Raw genomic sequence first — 19,338 nt, 5'->3', positions numbered from 1 at the left:
GGCCGCGAGGGCAATGCTGAATAGGTTATGGTGAGGCAATTAATTATGTAAATTCCAGCAGGCCACCATCACCTCCCCACAGAGCACAGGAGCCCCAGGCACCCTATTGTGCTCCCCAGCACCTGAGCCTGACACCAAGGCACAGCAACACAACCCTGGCACAGCACTGCCTGAGCCTGGCACTGCAACCTGCGACCCTGGCACAGCACCCAAAGCACCCCATGAGCCTGGCACAGCACCCAAAGCACCCCGTGAGCCTGGCACACTGCACCTGTGACTCTGGCACAGCACCCAAAGCACCCCATGAGCCTGGCACAGCACCCCACAAGCCCAGAGCACCCCACACAGCACCCCCTGAGCCCAGCCCAGCCCAGCCCCTGCTGTGCTGAGCGACAGACGAGCGAGGGAAGAACCTCAGGACACAGGGCTGAGAAAAGCCAGCATAAAGCGTTTTTATTGCGATAATAAACTGGATACCTTTGTGCGGCGGAGAAGGAAGTGACTGGTGGGAATTTCTGTTACCAAGGGACCGGGCAGGGCAGAGGGAGGGGCACAGGGGACAGCTATGCGTCCTGTGAGACCAGGCAAGCAGCGATGACCAGCATCAGGTGGCAGGAGAGAATGGGCAGGTGTGCTCAGAGCAGGACAGCGGGGGGCTGATGGTTCCTTTTCATGGGGAAGGAGGAGGACAGAGGCGTTTTTGTTGAGCCCCCACCACCTCCCCTGCAGACAGCACCTTCCCTTTGTCCAGTTTTTCTTTTTCTTTAAAGAAAGCTCCATGCTACGGGATTTTCGGGGTGTGGTGGAGCTCTGGTGGAAACCCAACTCCCTAAATCCAAAAATGATCTGGAGGGGAAGGCAGGCCCACCATGAGATGGCAGGGTGAAGCAGGGGCAGGGCAGCCCTCCTTTCCCAGAGCAAACCCACAAGGCCTGCAGTGGTGCTCCCCAGGGAGCAGGGAAAGGCCAGGCTCCCTCGCTGTCCCACTCCAGGCAGAATTCCTATAAACAATCCTAGTGCTACCTTGCTCTCTGCATCCCTTCAGCCTCAACAACCTCACTCTGCTATGGCTTTTGCAGCAGCAGCAATTTCTGGTTTGGAAACACCATAAATCTGCACCAAAACAAGTAACTAACAGGATTCCTTTTGTTCAAATGACTCCTATCTAAGGTCAGCCCATCTGCGTGCTACTGGGAAAACGAAGTCTACACCTGGAACAAAAATAAGATTAAGAACTTGACCCAAAAAGAGTTGAGGTTTACGGTGTATAGTTTAAAAAGACATAAAAACACGATACAAGGAGGAAGAGTCAGACGCAAAGCTTAGTGACCAAAGGCATTCAATCAAGGTGTAAGGTTATACAATGAGTGTAGTGGACTATCAGGAAAAGCTCCGTACAAAGTCATGTGCACTCTTCTTGAAGCTGAGATTCTGGATTCCTCCATGTGCCAAACCTGTGTGGAGAGAGGAGAGGCAGTGTGACAGAGCTGCCTGCTGGACAGGGAGGGAATGTGCCAGGGCACAGCAGCCTCCACACAAACCACACCAGGCCTCAGAGCAGCAGCCAAGCCTTGATCACAGGGGGGAGCACAGCCCCACGCTGCCCACACCGTGGGGACCCCACAGCCCAGGGCAGAGCCCACAGGATCACAGAATGGGCCGGGTTGGAAGGGACCTTAAAGACCCATCTTGTTTCAGCCTCCTGGCACAGGTAGGCACAGGCTACTAGTCTAGTTGTTCCAAGCCCCATGCAACCTGGCCTTGGACACTTCCAGGGATGGGGCAGCTGTAATTTCTCTGGACAGCCAGTGCCAGGGCTCCTCCAGCCACACAGGGAAGAATTTCTCCCTAATATGTAATAGTATCTAATGTACCCTTGCCCTCTGTCAGTGTGAAGCTGTTCTGCCTTGCCCTGTCACTTCAGGCCCTTGTGCAAAGTCCCTCTCCAGCTCTTTTGGAGCCCCTTTAGGCTCTGGAAGGTGCTCCAAGGTTTCCCCAGAGCCTTCTCCACTCCAGGCTGAGCAGCTCCAGCTCTCAGCCTGTCTCCATAGCAGAAGTGCTCCAACCTTTGTGTCATAGTCACTGCCTCCTGCCCACACCATCAGCCCCATGCCCTGGCAGCCTGAGAGGCAGGAGGAAGTGTGGCAACTGAGCCCCCTTGGTGCAACAACACTCAGAACCCAAGACACAAAGAACCAACGTGAACCTGCTCTGCCAGGCTGGGAACTTTGCATGTAGCACTGTAGTGATCAGAACTCCAGCTCACCAGACTCCCAAGAGCAACTTCTACCCACAGCCAGAGACCTGCCCTGTCCTCCTCATATTCCCCATGACTCCCCACTCCCCCCTTGCCTCCATCCCACCTCCCCACACTGCCCCAAGATCAAACACAGGGCCCTTGAGCTGTCCTCAATGCACACAGTCCCTGACAGAAGCTGCCCCTCCTTACCCGAGGACAGGGTGCTGGGATGGGTCATTCCAATTTCATGAGCTCCACGTCAAAAATTAGAGTGGCGTTTGGTGGGATGATTCCTGGGTGCCCAGTGGAGCCGTAGGCATAATCTGGGGAGATGGTCATCTTTGCCCGCTGACCAACGCTCATCTGAGGCAGGGACAGAAACACAGGGACGTCAGGAGATGGGCACAACTGCCAGGGGAATGACAGAGGAGGGACACACACACCTGTCCCCTGTTTTCCCTACACTGGGCAGGAGTACAGACTCAAAGGAGAGGAACAGGAAGAATGTCAGAGGGAAAAGGTAGGCAGCACGGGCTGGAAAAGGAGCAGGGCTTGAGATGTCCTTCACACAAGGGAAGGCAGGGAATGCCAGGAAATTCCCTCCAGCCACCAGCACCCTTGTGCTGCCAGCACGGCACAGAGCGAGCAGTGTCACACGGGCAGAGCTGAAGCTGTGCTGTGCCCACAGCGTGGGATCACAGCCTGGAGCTGTGCTGTGCCCACCAGCCCTCCCTGTGCGTGGGCTCAGGAGCCCGGGAGGCCTGAGCGCTCCCGCCGTGCTCCTGCGGAGCAGAAATGTCACCGCTGAGTCACCGGCGTGCCGTAGGTGTTGCTGGGGCCTGGCCCGGCTCCATTGCTGCCAGCTGGCAGGTGGCACTGCAGAAGGTGATATTCACACCCACACCTCCCAGCGCTGAGGGGGTGGAACAGGGGAATAAAATAAAGAAATAATACAAGAGGGAACGAGCTGCATGCACACTGAGTGCTGCCCACGCCGCGGCTCCCGGCACGGGGAGCGCGAGGCAGAGGAGCTCCAGGCACCTGAGCGACGCCTTCCTCCCAGCCACGGATCACCTCCTGCTTGCCCATCACAAACTTGAACGGCTTGTTCCTGTCGCGGGAGGAATCAAACTTCTTCCCATCCTCCAGCATACCTGGGGAGACAGAGGGAGACGGTGATACAGGGACAGAGCCACGCACGCCAGCGTGAGATGCTGTGACCCGGCAGCCCGAGCAGGTGACAGGCACATGGCTCTGAGTCAAAGATGTGTCTCAGCTTGTCCTCCTTTTCCCTGGGAAACACCTGTACAGGAGGGGAAACCCCCGTGGCATCACCCATCCCAGGGCAGGGAAGGATGACACTTAACTGTTTCAGCCCAAAGAGAAGTGCTCCTCTGGGTCAGGACCAGGGACTGACACGGGAGCAGATCGATGGGGGAAGAAAATCTTGTCCATCTTGCAGGACCACCAACAGCCATTTATCATCAGACAGCAGGATCTGACCTTGTGCTTCCCATCCCACCAGCAAACACACCTCTCACTCACCAGGCTTCTATCTTCAGGCACCCAAAACACTGATGACACTCCAGTGCCCCATCTGGAGGCTGTGATTGGCCTCCAGCCCTGCCTGTGCCCAGCTGATCTAAGCCAAATCCCTCCTGGACCCGGGAATGACAATGGGGAGAGGCAGCACCAAGTGCCTGGGGCAGCCCTCATTCCCCAGCACGGGCTGAGCCAGGCTGATATCCCCAGAGCTAAATATAACTCCCCAACATGAGCTAAGGAGGAATTTCCTCCCCTCCCTTGCTCCCTGCCTGACCTTCTTGGGGAATCTTGGAGCTGGCGCTGCCTTATAGGAGCAGTAACTCCACCAGTCAACTCCTGTAAGGCAGCTCCAGCTCTACATTAACACAGCCATTGCCCTGTACAATAAACCCTGTGTGATAAGAGCACACTTAAACTCTCTTCCAAAACACTTCACTTCCCAAAACAGCCAGAAAATCCTGCTATCCTGACTGGAAACTGCTCTACAGTCTTGAAAAACCAAACTTCCTCAGGATGGCACCGGGCAGATTGGCTTCCTTTTGCCAGGGCATGTATGCAAGGGAAATGTGTCTGTGAAAAAGATGGGATGGGGGGGCTCAGCCCCTGCTTGCACAGTGACCAGAGGGAATGGCACACAGGGATGGGGAATGCTGAATGCAAAGAAGGGAATGGGAAAAAATACATCACTTTTGCAGGGGCAACAAGCACCAAGACCTGTGGGCTCCTCTCAGGGAGCAGAATTAAGTTTTTAATTTAACAGACAGCAAAAATCCCTTGTCCAGTGTGTCAAGAATCAGCTCAGCCGGTCACGCTGCAGCCCTGGACTTTGGAATAGTAAATCTGGAGTTCTCTCATTTCCTCCTTCCAGGATAAACCTCTTGTTGCTGAACCTGCTTCCAGCCTGTCTGGCACTGCTCCTCGCTCCCGCCGGGCAGCAGGGACAGGGCAGCCCATGCTGGCTGGCACCAGCAGCGCTGCCTGCCTGCGGCCCCAGCTGACCCCGGCTCCGAGCCCTCCAGGGCAGCACTGGGCCGAGGTGGGACAGAGAGGACAGCTCTGTGCCACCCTTCTCCCTGCACATCCACCAAGGAAAAACCCCAGGGGCCACACAGCACAACTCCCTGCTTGTCACAGCAAGCAGGGACTACTGGGCTGCTCCCAGGGCATCTGCAGCCTGCAGAAGTGCATCCCATTCGATGTCCAGAGGCATCAGCAGCAGTGCAGGAGATGCTGCCAGCCTTGCACAGGGGCAGAAGGCACTGCCTGACTCCACTGCCAAGCTCACCTGTCCCAGTGCAGCCCCAGGAAGTGTTTCAGAGCTGCAGAGGAGAGGGACTGATGGACTATACTGGTTGCAGCAGCCTGAGGGATCAATCACTCAGCTCTCCCAAACCAGGATGGAGAAGGTCATATGTGGGAGCCTGGCCAAGCTCCCCCATCATGCCAGAGGGGAAAACAAAGAGGCTCCAATCCTTCGGAGACTGCATCCTCATCTCAGGCACTTCGTCTGCCCACAAGCCTCCTGGGAGACTTCTCCAGCCCTGAACAAGTATGAGCAACCATTTCCTCCTCCCTGCCATCCCTGAGCAAGGAGATAACAAGATCTTAAAGCTATTATGGAGGAAAAGCATCCTCTGGCAAAAGCAGTTACCGCAGCAGAGCCCAGGAGCGGCAGACAGCCCCTGGCACATCCCAGCTTATCCAAGCCCCTGACAGGGCTCTGCCCTTGTCACCCCCAGTCCTGCAGGAAGGGCAGAGCTCACACGAGTGGATTATGGAGACCCACAGCCCTGGCTTCCATCTGAGCCCCCAGAGATCCCAGCTGGTCTATACAGACTCCAAGGGGTCTCAGGGAATCACAGTGAGGAAGAACAGAGAGCCCTACAGCTCAGCCATGGGATGGAGTGGGGGCTCTGGAGCACAGCTCCAGTGGGGCAGCGTGGCCCTGCCAGGTCTCTGGCACACTTGGCAGGCAGGAGCTGGGAGACGCCGGCTGCAACGTGCGCCTTGGCTCGGGGCCCCCTGGGCGGGCAGAGGCGGCGGGGAGCTGCTGGAGCAGGCACAGTCAGCCCTGGCACAAACCTGCCGGGTCGGCTTCTGCGGGGGAGCCCCACCCGCACCCCCTCCATCCCCTCTCGGTGCTGATCCCTGGCACGGCCATGGCCCAGGGGCTCTGGCACAGAGCCAGCCACCAAGGAGAGGCAGGAAGAGACCAGAGCAGTGGGGCAGGCACCTCTGCTCCAGCTGGGACAGGATGGAAAACCCTTCCCAGAGGCCCTGGAATACCCAGCATGCTCCAAACCCCTGCTCAGGGCAGGGATGCCTGGATGAGGTTCAATCCTGCCTCCACCAGCACTCGCCATCACTCAAGCCCACCCCATCATCACCCACAGGTAGATGGGGAGAGGGCTCTGCCCACCATTCTTAAGGCCTGGCAGGACACAGGACTCCAGCACAAGCAGGGAAGGAGGTGCAGGAGATGTCACTGAGCTCCCACAGTTGCCACAACCCATGGACCGGCAGTGGCACGCTGGGGAGGAAACTCCTCCTCACCACAGGATGTTCGCTGAGCAGTGCAAGAGCATCAAGGGCAGCACCCAGAGCAGCCAGGGGAGCACCACTGCCCCAGGGACTGTGCAGAGGCTCAATGGGAGGAGAGCAGTCCCCTCAATGCTATCCTGCCAGAGAAAGGTAGGTTCCTCCAGTATCCACCTCTGCTCCAAGCCCAACTCCCTCAGAGACCCCCCCATGCCACTCAGGCAAAGCTGTTTGGCCATTCTGTGTCAGACTTGTTCCTGTCCTGGCACTCCCCAGAATGACTACAGCCCCCCATTTCCCCTCCTGAAGTGCAGTGGGGTGCCCACAGTCTCCCCACACAGCTGGTCCCCCCTGGCACCAGCACTGCAGGACCCCCAGCTGCACAGTAGCCCCACAGAGTGGAGCCCCACTCTGCTCCCTGCTCTGACTCAGGGGGGCTTAGCTCTGTTGGCTCCAGTCCACACCCTCTGTTCCATTCCATGCCAGTTACTGCAAGCAAAGTGTGCTGAACACACTGGGCACATCAGGGAACTTGATTTAGTCCCTTTAAGAGCCCCACGTAGCAGATTTCACATCAAAGGCTCTTTTGGACACTCTGTGGCACAAGCTCGCCACAAAAAGACCCAAGATCTGGAAGGAAGGAGGGGGAAAAGGTTCAATTTCACCAGCTCCCCCTATACATTTCCATCTCTGCAACCCCAGCATAAGCAACTGGCATCTCCAAGGAGGTTGCTCTTCTCTCCACCCCTTTCCTCTGCACTGCCCTCCTGCACCAGGGCTGTCTGTCCATTCTGGGATGCTCTCAGCAGGGCCATGTCCCATGGAGCAGGAGCCTGGGCACAGGAAGAAGCAGCACCAGCTGCTGGCTGACCAAGCTGGCTCCTCATAATCCCTCCCCTTGGATCACTGTTTTTTTCCCCAAATGGTATTTACCCAAACCAGTGTGCATCCATAGCCCAGCACAGGGAGAGCTGCCTCCTGCACACCACAGCCTGGATCTCCCCAGCAGTGGAGCAAAGGGCAGCTGGGGACAGAGCCAAGGCAGGCTCTGGAAGGAGTCCTGGAGCTCAGCACCTCCAGCACTGCACTCTGCCACCATCCCTGATGCTGCTCTGGGATCGGGAATGCTGCAGCCGGGCTGGGAATCAAAGGTTTGTAAGGTTTCCCATGAGCCAAGCCCCGCTCCCGTCTCTGGCAGAGCCGGCTGCAGGAACTGCGCTGCAGACGCAGGGAAATGGCATCAGGGCCTGGAGGTGTTTGATTCCTGCTGCCTGCCGAGGCAGGGGGGCAGGAGCTGCCTGCAGACGGAACGGGGGTGGGGATAAAGGACAAATGGAGACAATAACAACAACAAAAAAATAAAATAAAGGAAATTAGAGAACGTCTCCTAGGCGCAGCACATCACTGCTGCTGGGGAGGGTCCGTTGTGAGCAAGTCACCACGTAGCACTTCGCCTGAAGAGCCATGACGTGGGGGACAGGATGCTAGTGACCCCCAAACAGCTCTGCCGGGGTGGGGGACAGGGCTGGGGAGAGCAGCCAAGCTCCAGCAGCGCCGCAGGAGGGGAGAGCCGGCGCAGGGAGCCGGAGGGTTGGGAGTCGGAAGGGCTGGCAGGCAGCAGGACTGGCCCACCGGGAGCCACTTGACTGCCTGCCAGCCTCTCTTTGTTCTTCCACCGGCGGAGGAAACGGGGCGGCCGGGCAGACCAAGCTGCTTCCTCTCCCTGCTGACGAGGGAACGGGAAGGACGGGGGAGATGGAGGAGCAGCAGATGGGCTGGATGCCCGCCGAGCCCTCCCAGCAGGCCGGGCCCCATTCTGCAGAGAGGGGCAACCCCAGCCCCCCAAGGGGAGCAAGGGGAGGCGGGAAGTGCTGGGGCGGGAAGGGGAATTGGTTATTAGCAAAAACCGTCACAAATGAGTCATTAACTCGTTTTCACCACGCCGTTGAGCCAACGCTGTACAAAAGGCAGCCCAGGGGGACAAGAGCCCCCAACGTGATCCCCAAAGCATTTTTGGGGTCCAAAGATTGGTTTCTTTCCCCACCCAGCTTGCAGAAGACTGCTGGAGGACATGACCCTCCCTGGCTTTAGGGCAGCCTCTCATCAAAGCACTACCCCGACCACTCAACAGCGCCCTGGTTACCCGCACCGGGGTCACCCCAAAAAACGCAAGGATGCGGGTCTGGTGTGGCCCCACGGGTACCCCTGGTGTCACCCCACAAGGGAGAAGGGACTGGGGCAGGACTGGGGCGGAGGATTGCACTCCTGCAGGGAGCTGTGGCAGGAGGGACCCCTCTCTGAAGAAGCAGACCCCAAAGCTGCCGGGGGGTGACTCGTGGAGCCCATAAGGGCTCCGGGCCCGGCCGCCCCACAGCCCACGGGTCCCGGCTGCCCTGGGACCCCCGGGGCTCTACCCGGGGTGCCCCTGCCTGCGCCCCGGGTCCCCTCTGGGTCGTTCCCCGGTGCACCCCCACAAAGAAGGCTGGATACGCGTGGGTAAGGCTCCTCCATTGAAAAGGCTGCGGGAAAGACGGGGACAACGGGGCCTCCCCACGGCCACGGGGCGCCGACAGGACCTCCATCCCCCGCCGGGGCCTCATCCGCGCCCCCCGGGAAAGGCCCCCGAGGCGGCCCGGACCCCCCTCCTCCCCACGGAGCGCCGCGGGCCATGCGAGCCGCCGCGCCCGGGGTCCCTGCAGGCAGCCGGGGGCGGGGGGACCGGCAGGCCCCGCTCCCCCGGTGTCCGGGCCGGTGCGACTCTCCCGCCCCTCCGCTCCCGGGCTCGCCCCGCACTCACCCGTGTAGTGCACCACGCAGGTCTGGCCGCGCTTGGGGAACGTCCGCCCTGCGGGGAGACACGCGCCATCACCCCGCGGCACCGGCACCCGCACCGAGAGCCGCGGGGAGGGCAGGGAGAAGGGGTAGGGGGGAGCGGGCTCGCCGCGGCTCACCGTCGCCGGGGGCGATGGTCTCCACATGCACGCCCATGCCGGTGCCGGTGCCTCTCGCACCCGCAGCGCCCGCAGCCCGACGGAGGAGGGGCCGCGTGTGCGCAGCCGCGGCGGTCACCGCCATAGAGCCCGCCCGTCACTTCCATAGATCCCGCCCGACCTTCCATAGATCCCGCCCGGCGGTGCCGCCCTGGCCGCCGCCATCTTCCGCCCCCCCGCCCCGCCGCCATCTCGGCACCGCGCGGTTGCCGGGGGAACGCGGGCCCGGCCATGAGGGACCCTCCGGGCGCGGGGCCCTGCGCGCTTCGCCCCCGTATCGCCATTTCCAGCCCGCAGAGCCGCGCCCGGAGGGTCCCTCATGCCTGCCCACCACAGAGTGAATGAGGTTGGAAAAGGCCTCTGAGATCAGCGAGTCCAACCTCTGACCCAACACCACCATGTCAGCTACAGCAGGGCACTGAGCGCCATGTCCAGCCTTTCCTTGAACACCTCCAGGGACCGTGACTCCATCACTCTGGGCAGCCCATTCCAAAGTCTGATCACCCTTCTTGTGAAGGAATGTCACCTAATGTCCAGCCTAAACCTCACTTGGTTCATCTTAAAACCATGTCCTCTCATCCTGCAGCCATGTGGGGGTCAGGCTCTGCTCCCAGGGAACAAGGGACAGAGCAAGAAAAAATGTCTCAAGTTGTGTCAGAGGAGGTTTAGATTGGATATTGAGGAAAGTTGGTTCAAAAGGATGATCAGACACTGACACAGGCTGTGCAGGGCAGTGGAGTTGCCATCCCTGAAGGAATTTAAAAGACGTGTGCATGTGGCACCTGGGGTCATGGTTTAGTGTTGGCCTTGGTCATGTTGGGACCTGATGATCTTAAATATCTTTTCCAACCATAATGATTCTGTGATTAATGGTGCTCCCCACTGTGCAGATGGAGGTCAGTGCTGGCCCCGCATTGCTGGGACAGGCTCAGCACAAGATATGCAGGTTTGAACAATCCCACACTCAAAAGGACTTTTTTTCTGGTACAGCAGCAACTATTTTCTTTTTTGGTCAAAAAAAGAATCACTCCAGGCACAGGATTTTTGCCTCAAAGTGTCCTATTTCTTTACTTCAAGGAGGTGAACTTGAGCCTCCACAAGGGAACAGAGAATTTCCAAGGACAGCCAAGAGACTAATAAAAAGCCAGGATTCTCAGCAAGTGCATTAAAATGGGACACAAGAGGAGGAGGCTCTTAAAATAACAGATAATAGCATGAAGCAAGTTGTAATTGCTTGTGTCCCTTGCTAGTATCTTTTAAATACTGAAATACCAAGGGTGTTTTTTTTCTTGTTTGATGCTGTAGCATTATGTTTTACATTAAAGCTCCAACATACTGAAGGTGACAGTGGTCTCTGACTTTCCACATCAGGAGGGCAGATGTGTGAGGCCGTGAGTCAAGGTGAAAAACAGCAGGGTATAAAAAGGGGCATGTTCTCATCCCTACTTAGTAATATTGTCTTTGCTGAGAGCTGGGCCTGCTCTTTCTATAAGAACTAGTGATAAACAAGGATCCGAAAGGGGAAAATGCTGCTGGATGTAAGCCCACGCTGGAGCCCTTGCCTCACTGGCACAGGCACGCTTGCACACGTCAGGCACAACAGCTCTTGCTCTGGGTGGGGTGTTTTGGTTCGTTTTTGGTTTTTTTTCAGTCTCTGGCATAACCTGCCCATCTTACCAGCAGCAAGGTCACCGCAACAAGCAGTGTTTCATTGGGGGAAGGAGCTCAGGCAGGTTTGACCAGCCCCTCACTGCTCAGGATCCAGCTGGTCAGACGCAGGACAGGTCCAGGTCACATCCTGGTGCCTAAACTCTTGAGAAAGCACAAAGGCTTGAAAACTAGTGAATTCTGCCCCAATCATTCCCTGCCCTCAGGATCATCCGCTGACAGAACTCACAAAGTCAGAAATGCCAGAAATGTCAGAAAGAGGGACAAGCGTGACCATTGAGATTTAATACTGTAAAAAATAAAAGGGACATTATTGAGCTACAGAAACACCACCCCAGGCAGCAGTGGGCTGGCAGGCACCACACACAGCAGCAGCTGTGGGTTTGCTGGAGGGAAGGATGGATCCACAGAGGGATCTGGGCTGGCTAAATCGATGGTAAAGGCCACAGGTATGAAATTCAACAAGGACAAGTGCCAGGTCCTGCCCTCAGGTCACAGCAACCACACACAGTGCTCCAGATTTGGGACAAATTGGCTGGAAATCTGGGAAGAGATGTGGGGGTGCTGAACAGCAGCATCTGAACATGAGCTTGTGTGTGCTCAGGTGGACAAGAAGGGCAGTGGCACCTGGATGAGCAAGAGTGTGGCCAGCAGGACCAGGGCACTGATCCTGCTCCTGTACTGCTCCTAAACCCAGAGGCAGCCAGACTGGCAGTGAGGCAGTGGCAGAGTGCAGTGCATCCCAACACCTGACCAGGCTGAGCCAGCTGATCCTAAGGAAGAGCCTTCACTCTCCAGAAAACTAAACAACAATAAAGAGGAAAAAAAAAAAAAGAAAAAAAAAGAGGTTCTTTGTGCATCAGAGAAATGGTTTTGAAGCAGGGCTGCTGTGACCATCCTGACACTGCTCTCAAACACCATCCGCCCCCCTGATTGCACCATGAGACTTGAGGCTTTGCATTAATTCATCGCACGACTGGGGAGCAATTTGCTCAAATCCTGCCAGTGTGCACCAGACTGGAGAGCTGCAAGGTCACCCTACGGTCAGATCCAGCTCCAGCCCTAAAAATAACCAGCCTCCCTCTCTGGCAGTGCACAGGGCTGAGCCCAGCCCAGCAGTACAGCCCCAGCATGGCTGATTTCCCCCCTCTCCCCCCACTGCCCCCTCACTGTTGCCAGGAGAGATGTGGGGGTGCCAGCAGCTTTTGAAGATGCTGCTGTGGGAGATGTAGCTATGGGCTACGATTTAAAAGTTCAACCCTTCCTGAAATTCATTTGACACTTCTTCCATAACCTCCCAACCTGTCAAAACCCAGGACAAGCTGCCAACCCCTCCCAGCTGCTGACCCGAGGCAGTAGAGCCCATTCTCTCCTGTTTTCCCAGAAGTGACTCAGGTGACATGGCCCAGGCAGGTGGACAGAGCTGACTCCCACCCCCCTGCTGCCAGGTGCTGTTTCTGCTCATGCTTTAACCCGCTGCTGGCTTCAACTTCACCTTTGTTCAAAGAAATTCTAAACCTTTCCTCATGAAAGGGCAGTCTGAGCACAAAGACATCCACTATCTCAACAGTATTTTCCCTAAAAACTGGTCAAAAATAGTTTCCTCTCAAAAACAACCTCTTTGTTGCTTGTGTTCCCACAAGCAACACAAGGCTAAGTGACACCTCCACACCCTGATGTCTCAGTGCTGCTCTGGGGCTGGTGGGGGCCCTTCCTCCCAGCACTGCAGCCTAAAGGAAACCATAGATCTGCCTTGCCCAGACCTGTCAGGACCTGCCAGGCCAACCCCTGGAAGAAGCTCTGGTGAGGTGGCAGGATGGGGGCTGCAGCAGGACCCCCTCCAGCTGGGAGAGGGAGGGGTTTGGGACACAAAGCAGGCCTTTGGGACAGGGAACAGGGAGCAACAGGAAGCAATGACTTTCCCCCACAGCAGCACATCCTGACAGAGCAGCAAATCCATGTCTGGATGAACTCAGCCTCTCCAGCCTGGGTTTATTCCCAGCTGCCACACTGTACCTGGCATGGGTTAAAAGGAACCTAAGCTCTCATGAAACCTGGCGAGAAGCCAGGCAGGGGTAGGACAGTGGGCAGTGGCTTCAAACTGCATCCATCCCTCGTAGAACCCAGCTGCAGCTCTCACAGGCTCTGTTCCAGGTCCCTTCCCAGCTGGCTGTGCCCCATCCCTAGCAGCACAGGATGGTGTGTGAGACAGCCCCAGGCATCATGTTCCTGCAGTCTGGAAGGAGCTGTACCTGAACAGGTGCTACAGGAATGTCAGGGAGGCAGGGCAGGGATCACACCATGCTGTAGCAGAGCACCCTGGCCAGCCCAGAGCTTGGAGCAGCCCTGAGGAGGAAGCAGAGCTGGGCAGATGCAACCCTCAGATAAGGTGGTCACACTGCTTCTTGCACAAGCTGAGCTGCCCAGTACAGCCTCTTACCCAGCCTCCAAACCACAGCCCAGCTACCAAGAGATCAAGGTCTGTGAGAGGAAGCAGTAACATCTGAGAGAAAACCTGATGTCTGAGTTTCTAACATCTCTTATTTTCTTGCTTAACTGCTTCAAGTCCTTGCCCTGCAGCAGAGCCCTGGGGCAGCAGTGACCCTCTGCATGCATCCAGCCCCCAGTGAGAGCCTGGAGGAGAGCTGCTGGCACAACTGATTCCTTATGTCCCACCACAGTGGCTTCTCAGAGCTCTGAATCCCTCAAAAACCTCACCTCCCAGTGGAGTGTCCCAGCTGCCTCTTTGTGCTACCACTCAAGGAATTTGAACACAGCAAAGACCCTCCTGAGGTATCTTCATGGACATTCACAACGGGACCAGCTTTTTGCTGTATTTTCTCCTTGGGCTCTTGCTGACCAGGAAGCCAGTGGCAGACTGCACCCCAGTGTCTTCCAAGGAAAATGATCAAAGAGATGTGGAATGGCTCCAACCAGGGGGGGAAAGGGAAACAACAGTTTGAAAGGGAAAGAAGTCCTGAGCAGCAGCATGATGCAGCTTGTTCCAGCCAGTGTTTCATCTGCATTCCCTGGACGCCCTTCCAAGTGCTGAAATGGCACAGAAACATCTCCACCACCAATATTTACAATCATGTGATTCTGATCCAGTTTGAATGCATTCCCAATGGCTTTCAGCTACCTACCATACTCCACCTTTGCCCCAGACTGCTGAACCCCTTTGCAGGTAACCCCATCTCATGTGGACACTCAACCTGCACAACATCCAGCAGGAAGGTCTGGAAGAAAAACCACAGGGCATAATCTGTCATCTGGTGGGGAATGGCCCAGCATCAGAGCAAGCCTTTGTGCAAGAGCAGCCCTGGCTTCTCCTGCAGCTGAGACTCCAGGGAACGATCCCACCTTAGAAATGGCACACACCTCTGGCTGACAGCTAAACCTCAGCTGCTGCTTCTCTCTGAGGATGATTTAACCCCAAGTGATGTCATGGCCCCCCAGGACAAACATACCTGTCCTTGGCAGGGCATTGCTTCACCTGACACCCACAGACAAGCTGCTCATGGCACTTGGGGTGCTGTGGGGCCCTTTCCCAGCTGCTGGAATCTCGCTAGTCAGGGTGCAGTTCTTCCAACACACAGCCCTCTCTTGGGCCAGCCCGGATCCCCAGGTCCTGCTCAGTGTTCCATCATCTTTAGCCTCTTGCACAGCAAATTTGAGGGACCAGGCACACTGGCAGCCTCTTTTCCTGCTCCAGCCCACTGTTTGAGGGTGGTGAGGCACTGGCACAGAGAAGTTGTTGATGCCCCATCCCTGGAATTGTTCAAGGCCAGGCTGGGTGGGGTTTGGCACAGTCTGGTCTGGTGGAAGGTGTCCCTGCCCGTGGCAGCAGTTGGAATGAGATAAGCGGTAAGGTCTGTTACAAACCAAACCTTTCTCTGATCCCACACCCACTCCTCCACCAGCCAGAGCTCCAAGGCAAAAGCTGATCACTGAGCATCTGTGTCATTTGCTCCTCTTGGGCTTGTCTTGTCAACAGGGTCACATCTCTGGTGTTTCCCCTGATCCTCCTCAAGGCGTATTTGCAGGAGATGAGAGGCTGCTAACAAATGAGACACAGATCTAATTGAGGCATAGTGCTCTGCTGAGCTCTGACATTGTCCTTTCCTGTTCTATTGAACCACAATCCAGTGCCTCAAGTTCTGTAACATTAAAAAGTATAAATTGCATCAGGCTTAAAGTGACTGTAATGGAGGCAGGGAGGAGAGACTGCAAAGACCAGAGCCCAGGGGATTTCTGCAGATCAGCAGGGGAAGCACAAGGAATGTTTCAGCAAGCAGGAAAAGGGCTGATGGCAAAAGCTCTCTTTTATTTGGATGTGGTTAACTTCAGTAAACACCACATGGATCCTCAAGTATCTGGCAAGTTCCCAGGGGCAAGCTACAGCACTGATTTTCCCCCAGCCCCAAACTGAATTTGCTATCTAGTGTGATACACCTCAGCATCAAACAAGACCAGGAGTATCCTGTGGGATTCAGGCTAAGGCCACACTGAGAGTGGACAGCTCACCCAGGCTCGGCTGGAGCAGCGTGTGGCCTTGGTGACACTCGCTCTCCTACAAGCAGACCTGTCCTGAGGCCATTCTGTCAGGACAGTGCAGACCAGGGCTGAGCTCCCCTGTCAGCCGAGGCCATTCTGGATGATGCTCAGGGCTGACAAGCTCGTGAGCACCTCAGGCTCTTGGTCACACCACGTTTCAGCTTTCCTGATCCCTGAGCAGCTCCAGTGCTCTGTCCTGCACTCAGAAAATCCTCAGCACCTTTTGAAGGACACAGAAGGCTCCCTTGCCCTGTGGGGCACACAGCCATCTCAGGCACCAGGCCTGGTTCAGAGAGCTGTAAAAGGCTGTGAGCTCGTCCAGAAGAGCCCTGCAGAGAGTGAGGAGGGATGAACACTGGGCATAGGGCTGGGCTGAGGGACAGGCTGCAGGATCACATGGACAGCTGGAGAACCAGAAAACTGAGTCAAAGAATGCCTCAGATTCCCACTTCTCTCATCTCTTTTAGGGTGAGGGGGCAACCTGCCAGCTCACTGGGGTGATACCTGCCATCTCTTTTAGGGTGAGGGACAGTTTGCTGTGCCACTAACATCAGTCAAGGTAATATCTATCCTTGACGGATGAGAGACCCTCATTGTAATGGTACTAGGGAGCAGTGCACAAAATCAGGGGCACAGTCCCAAAAAAGCAGCATTCCAGAAGGCACTGAATGAGTTTCCCTCACGCAGCAATTAGCAATAACTCCTCCACAGCCCCTGCCACGGAAAAAGCACTGATGCTGCTCTGCCCACCAGGCTGGAGGGCCCAGCTTCTCCCTGCACACCCAGGGGAGCAGAGTGCCAGCATTCCCTGTGCCAGCCTGTTCCTGCCTCTCAGCTTTCAGTCCCAGTTTACTTTCTGCCTTTTACAGCCCACAGCGAGAGTCAGGTCCTTGTATTCCAAACTGCAGGCATGCAATCTCAAAAGCCTTGTCCCGTGGGGAAGGCTGAGGCATTAGGCTTGCACCGCCAAGGAGCACTTACTCATACAACATCTTATTTCCACAGCAGTTGTATTTCTAAAATTACAAAGGCATTTCTCTGGGCTGCACGGTTTTGTGGTAGCTTTTGTTCCCTTGATGCTCTCAGCAGGTAGGACAGCGCTCTGCACGGCTCTGCCCGTTTCACTTGAAAGTCAGCAACAACACCACAACGCAGAGCTCTGCTTTAACAATGTGTTCTCGAGCCTGAGTCATAAACACTTCAAACCACCCCCACAGCCTGCGGCTCGAGCTGGGCAGGCTCTGTGTGGGCGAGCGCGCTCGAGAGGGTGAGCTGCACGTGTGAAATGCGCCGCTGCATGTGAGGCTGCAGCACCCTGGGACTCTGATCCTGCCTCTCTGCAGACCCCTCTCCTCTCTGGGAGAGCCCCTCGGGTCGAGCAGTGCAGCTCAGCACTTTCACAATGCCCAAAGTGTGATGGCAGACACGGCCGCATCCTGCGCGTGGCAGGGAGGCAGAGCCTTCCTTGGCCACGGTGAGGAAGACTCTGCCTTGCACATCAAGGAGCTGCTGCAAGTGCAGATCTGAGCTGGCTGGGGGTTTGACAAGTGAAGGTGCAGCATCTGTGAGGCTCCAGGGGGAGCTGATATGGGGGAAATGGCCTGCCCTGCGGGAGGAGTGTGGCCAGACCCTGCCCACAGAGGCAGGAGCCCTGTCAGGGCTCACAGTGCAGCATGTACTTGGGGCAGTGGTTCCCAGGCTTTCTGCAGCCAAGTGGAGAAATCTACTGCTCCCCAAAGGTCAAGCTGTGTCCAGCATTTTTTCCCCATCCCACAATGAGATCTCAGGGATGTGTGGAAGAGGCCTTTGCCTGAGCTCCAGAGCACCACAGGAGCACACTGGAGCCAGCCCAGCACTCCTGCACCAGCAACCACCAGCTGCAAAGAACCAGCATGAGAAACCCAGAGCAGGCAGGCAGAGTGGCAGCAATAGGCAGGGAGAGGGCAGTGGGAACAGGCAGGTCCCTGCCACAGGTCACTCCACAACAAAGGCCCCTCTCTCCCAAAGAAGACCTGGAACCCAGCTTGGACTCCTTATTCACAGAATTACAGAATGCTTTGGGTTGGAAGAGACCTCATTTTATTCCAACCCCCTACCACAGGCAGGGACACCTTCCATTAGACCAAGTTGCTCCAAGCCCCATCCAGCCTGGGCTTGGACACTTCCAGGGATGGGACAGCCACAGCTTCTCTGGGCACCATGTGCCAGGGCCTCACCACCCTCACAAGGAAGAATTTTTTCCTAATATCCCATCTGACTGCCCTCTGTCAGTGTAAAGCCATTACCCCTAGTCCTGTCATTCCAGGCCCTTGTGCAAAGGACAAGGTCAGTGAGCATGGCAAGTGTGGATACATCCATGTGGATACGGATATGTTTTTCCTTTATATTGGAAGATCTGCAATTTCCACCCTCCTTCAGCCTGTGAGCTCCCAAGAGATCTCCCCTAGCAGTGCAGTGTTTTAACCTGGTGACAGGAAGGTGCAGTTCAGTTCCCTTTCACAGTCCTTTTGTAGCCCAGAGCATCCACCAGTGCCAGCATGACAGACCAGGAGTTGCTCCTGCCCGAGGAGCAGTGGGATTCCGGTGCCTTGGCGCTGGCTGTGTGGGAGCAGCGGCGTTCCCAAGGCAGCCGTGCTCACAGCTCACAGCCAGCACTGCTGCAAGCGCTGGGCACAGCAAAGCACAGGGAGAAATTGGCTCCAGAGGACAGAAGGCACTGGAAAAGGCTGGCAGGGAGGGATGGCACCACCACTCTGCCCGCTAATTGTCTGTTTGGCACATCTCATCAGGCAGCTCTTTAAAAGCAGATCCTGCCTCAGACCCTGAGACTGGACTTATCTGCAGCAGCCAAGGCACAAGAACAGAGGCAAAACTCTCTCCCTGCTCCCAGTGCAAGCATTAAATTTGTGTTAGTGTCTCTGTACCACATCCTGTATCCAGGGGGAAAGGAGCATCCTCTCTGCAAGGTTCATTACAATGTGCCATCTTCAGCTCAGCCTTGCCTTGTCCAGTGGGGGTTAATCTAAACCACCTGAATTTCACAGGCTGACTCAGAACTTGGTTAATAAGGCACAGTACAAGTGAGTCAGTGGCATCTCTCCTCACTGCTGTTTTACTGACATCCCAGATAACAAATATCACTCATGCTGGACCACAGCCAGTGTGGTGGGATCCAAATCCCCATCTCCCACCAGTGTATCTTGGCATACATCTCTGTAAGAAAGCAAAATACATCTCTCCCCATTCAAAAGGAAAGGGGAAACTCAAAAGGAAATATTAAATCTTTATTTATTTTTTTTTCTGAGGCCATTTTCTACCCACACACCACTCAATTACATTTGGACAGACACAAGGTACTTTGGAAATTGTACTCAGCACTTAATCCTCTGCCTCTTTGGCACTCATTTACTCCCCAGGTGCACAGAGCTGCATTTGCTGCTCACAGACTACAAAGCAAAGAGCTGACCAGCAGTTACCTCTCCAAGGAGCTGAGTAGCTCTTGCTTCCTGGCTAAGTCAGTGCACAATTATCCCCAAACACAGGGAACCTTTATTCCTGCCGTGCTCAGCTCCTCCCAAAGCCTCTGTCGTGCCCTCGGTGCCTCGCAGGAGGCAGCGTCACCCACTGGAGCTCGACAGGATGTCACGATTGCTGGAGCAGCATGGGGAGCTCTCAGCCTCTCTGTGTGACAGCAGGGCTCAGCTTGGTGCTGGAAAGGCAGATTTTGGTGAAAACAAAATTCACCAGTCCCAGTGTTAATTGGTGCTGTACACTGGTGACTTGCTGCAAGCAGTGAGCTCTCCA

At 56.1% G+C, this 19,338-nt stretch overlaps 1 protein-coding gene across 1 annotated transcript; it reads right to left on the bottom strand.

The window, feature by feature from the left end:
* Positions 1-428: 428 nt before the first annotated feature.
* Positions 429-9,423, bottom strand: FKBP1A (FKBP prolyl isomerase 1A). Its single transcript, XM_064730080.1, has 5 exons — positions 9,274-9,423; positions 9,120-9,167; positions 3,281-3,393; positions 2,450-2,602; positions 429-1,454 (listed from the first exon to the last, which is right to left on the bottom strand). Exons 1-4 carry the CDS (start codon positions 9,395-9,397, stop codon positions 2,474-2,476), a joined length of 414 nt encoding a protein of 137 aa, XP_064586150.1. The 5' UTR covers positions 9,398-9,423; the 3' UTR covers positions 429-1,454; positions 2,450-2,473.
* Positions 9,424-19,338: the final 9,915 nt, after the last annotated feature.

This window comes from Zonotrichia leucophrys, chromosome 20, assembly GCF_028769735.1.
Source record: "Zonotrichia leucophrys gambelii isolate GWCS_2022_RI chromosome 20, RI_Zleu_2.0, whole genome shotgun sequence".
In the NCBI taxonomy this organism is placed as follows: Eukaryota; Metazoa; Chordata; class Aves; order Passeriformes; family Passerellidae; genus Zonotrichia; species Zonotrichia leucophrys.
This window is presented reverse-complemented; position numbering and strand designations above follow the sequence as displayed.

What these genes read in the sequence shown, in the direction of transcription:
- FKBP1A (XM_064730080.1), bottom strand. Translation starts at nt 9,397, where the DNA reads ATGGCGGTGACCGCCGCGGCTGCGCACACGCGGCCCCTCCTCCGTCGG. An exon ending in GACCATCGCCCCCGGCGACG is followed by an intron (nt 9,168 to 9,273) that starts GTGAGCCGCGGC and finishes GTCTCCCCGCAG; the next exon opens with GGCGGACGTTCCCCAAGCGC. An exon ending in GGGAGGAAGGCGTCGCTCAG is followed by an intron (nt 2,603 to 3,280) that starts GTGCCTGGAGCT and finishes TCCCTGCCTCAG; the next exon opens with ATGAGCGTTGGTCAGCGGGC.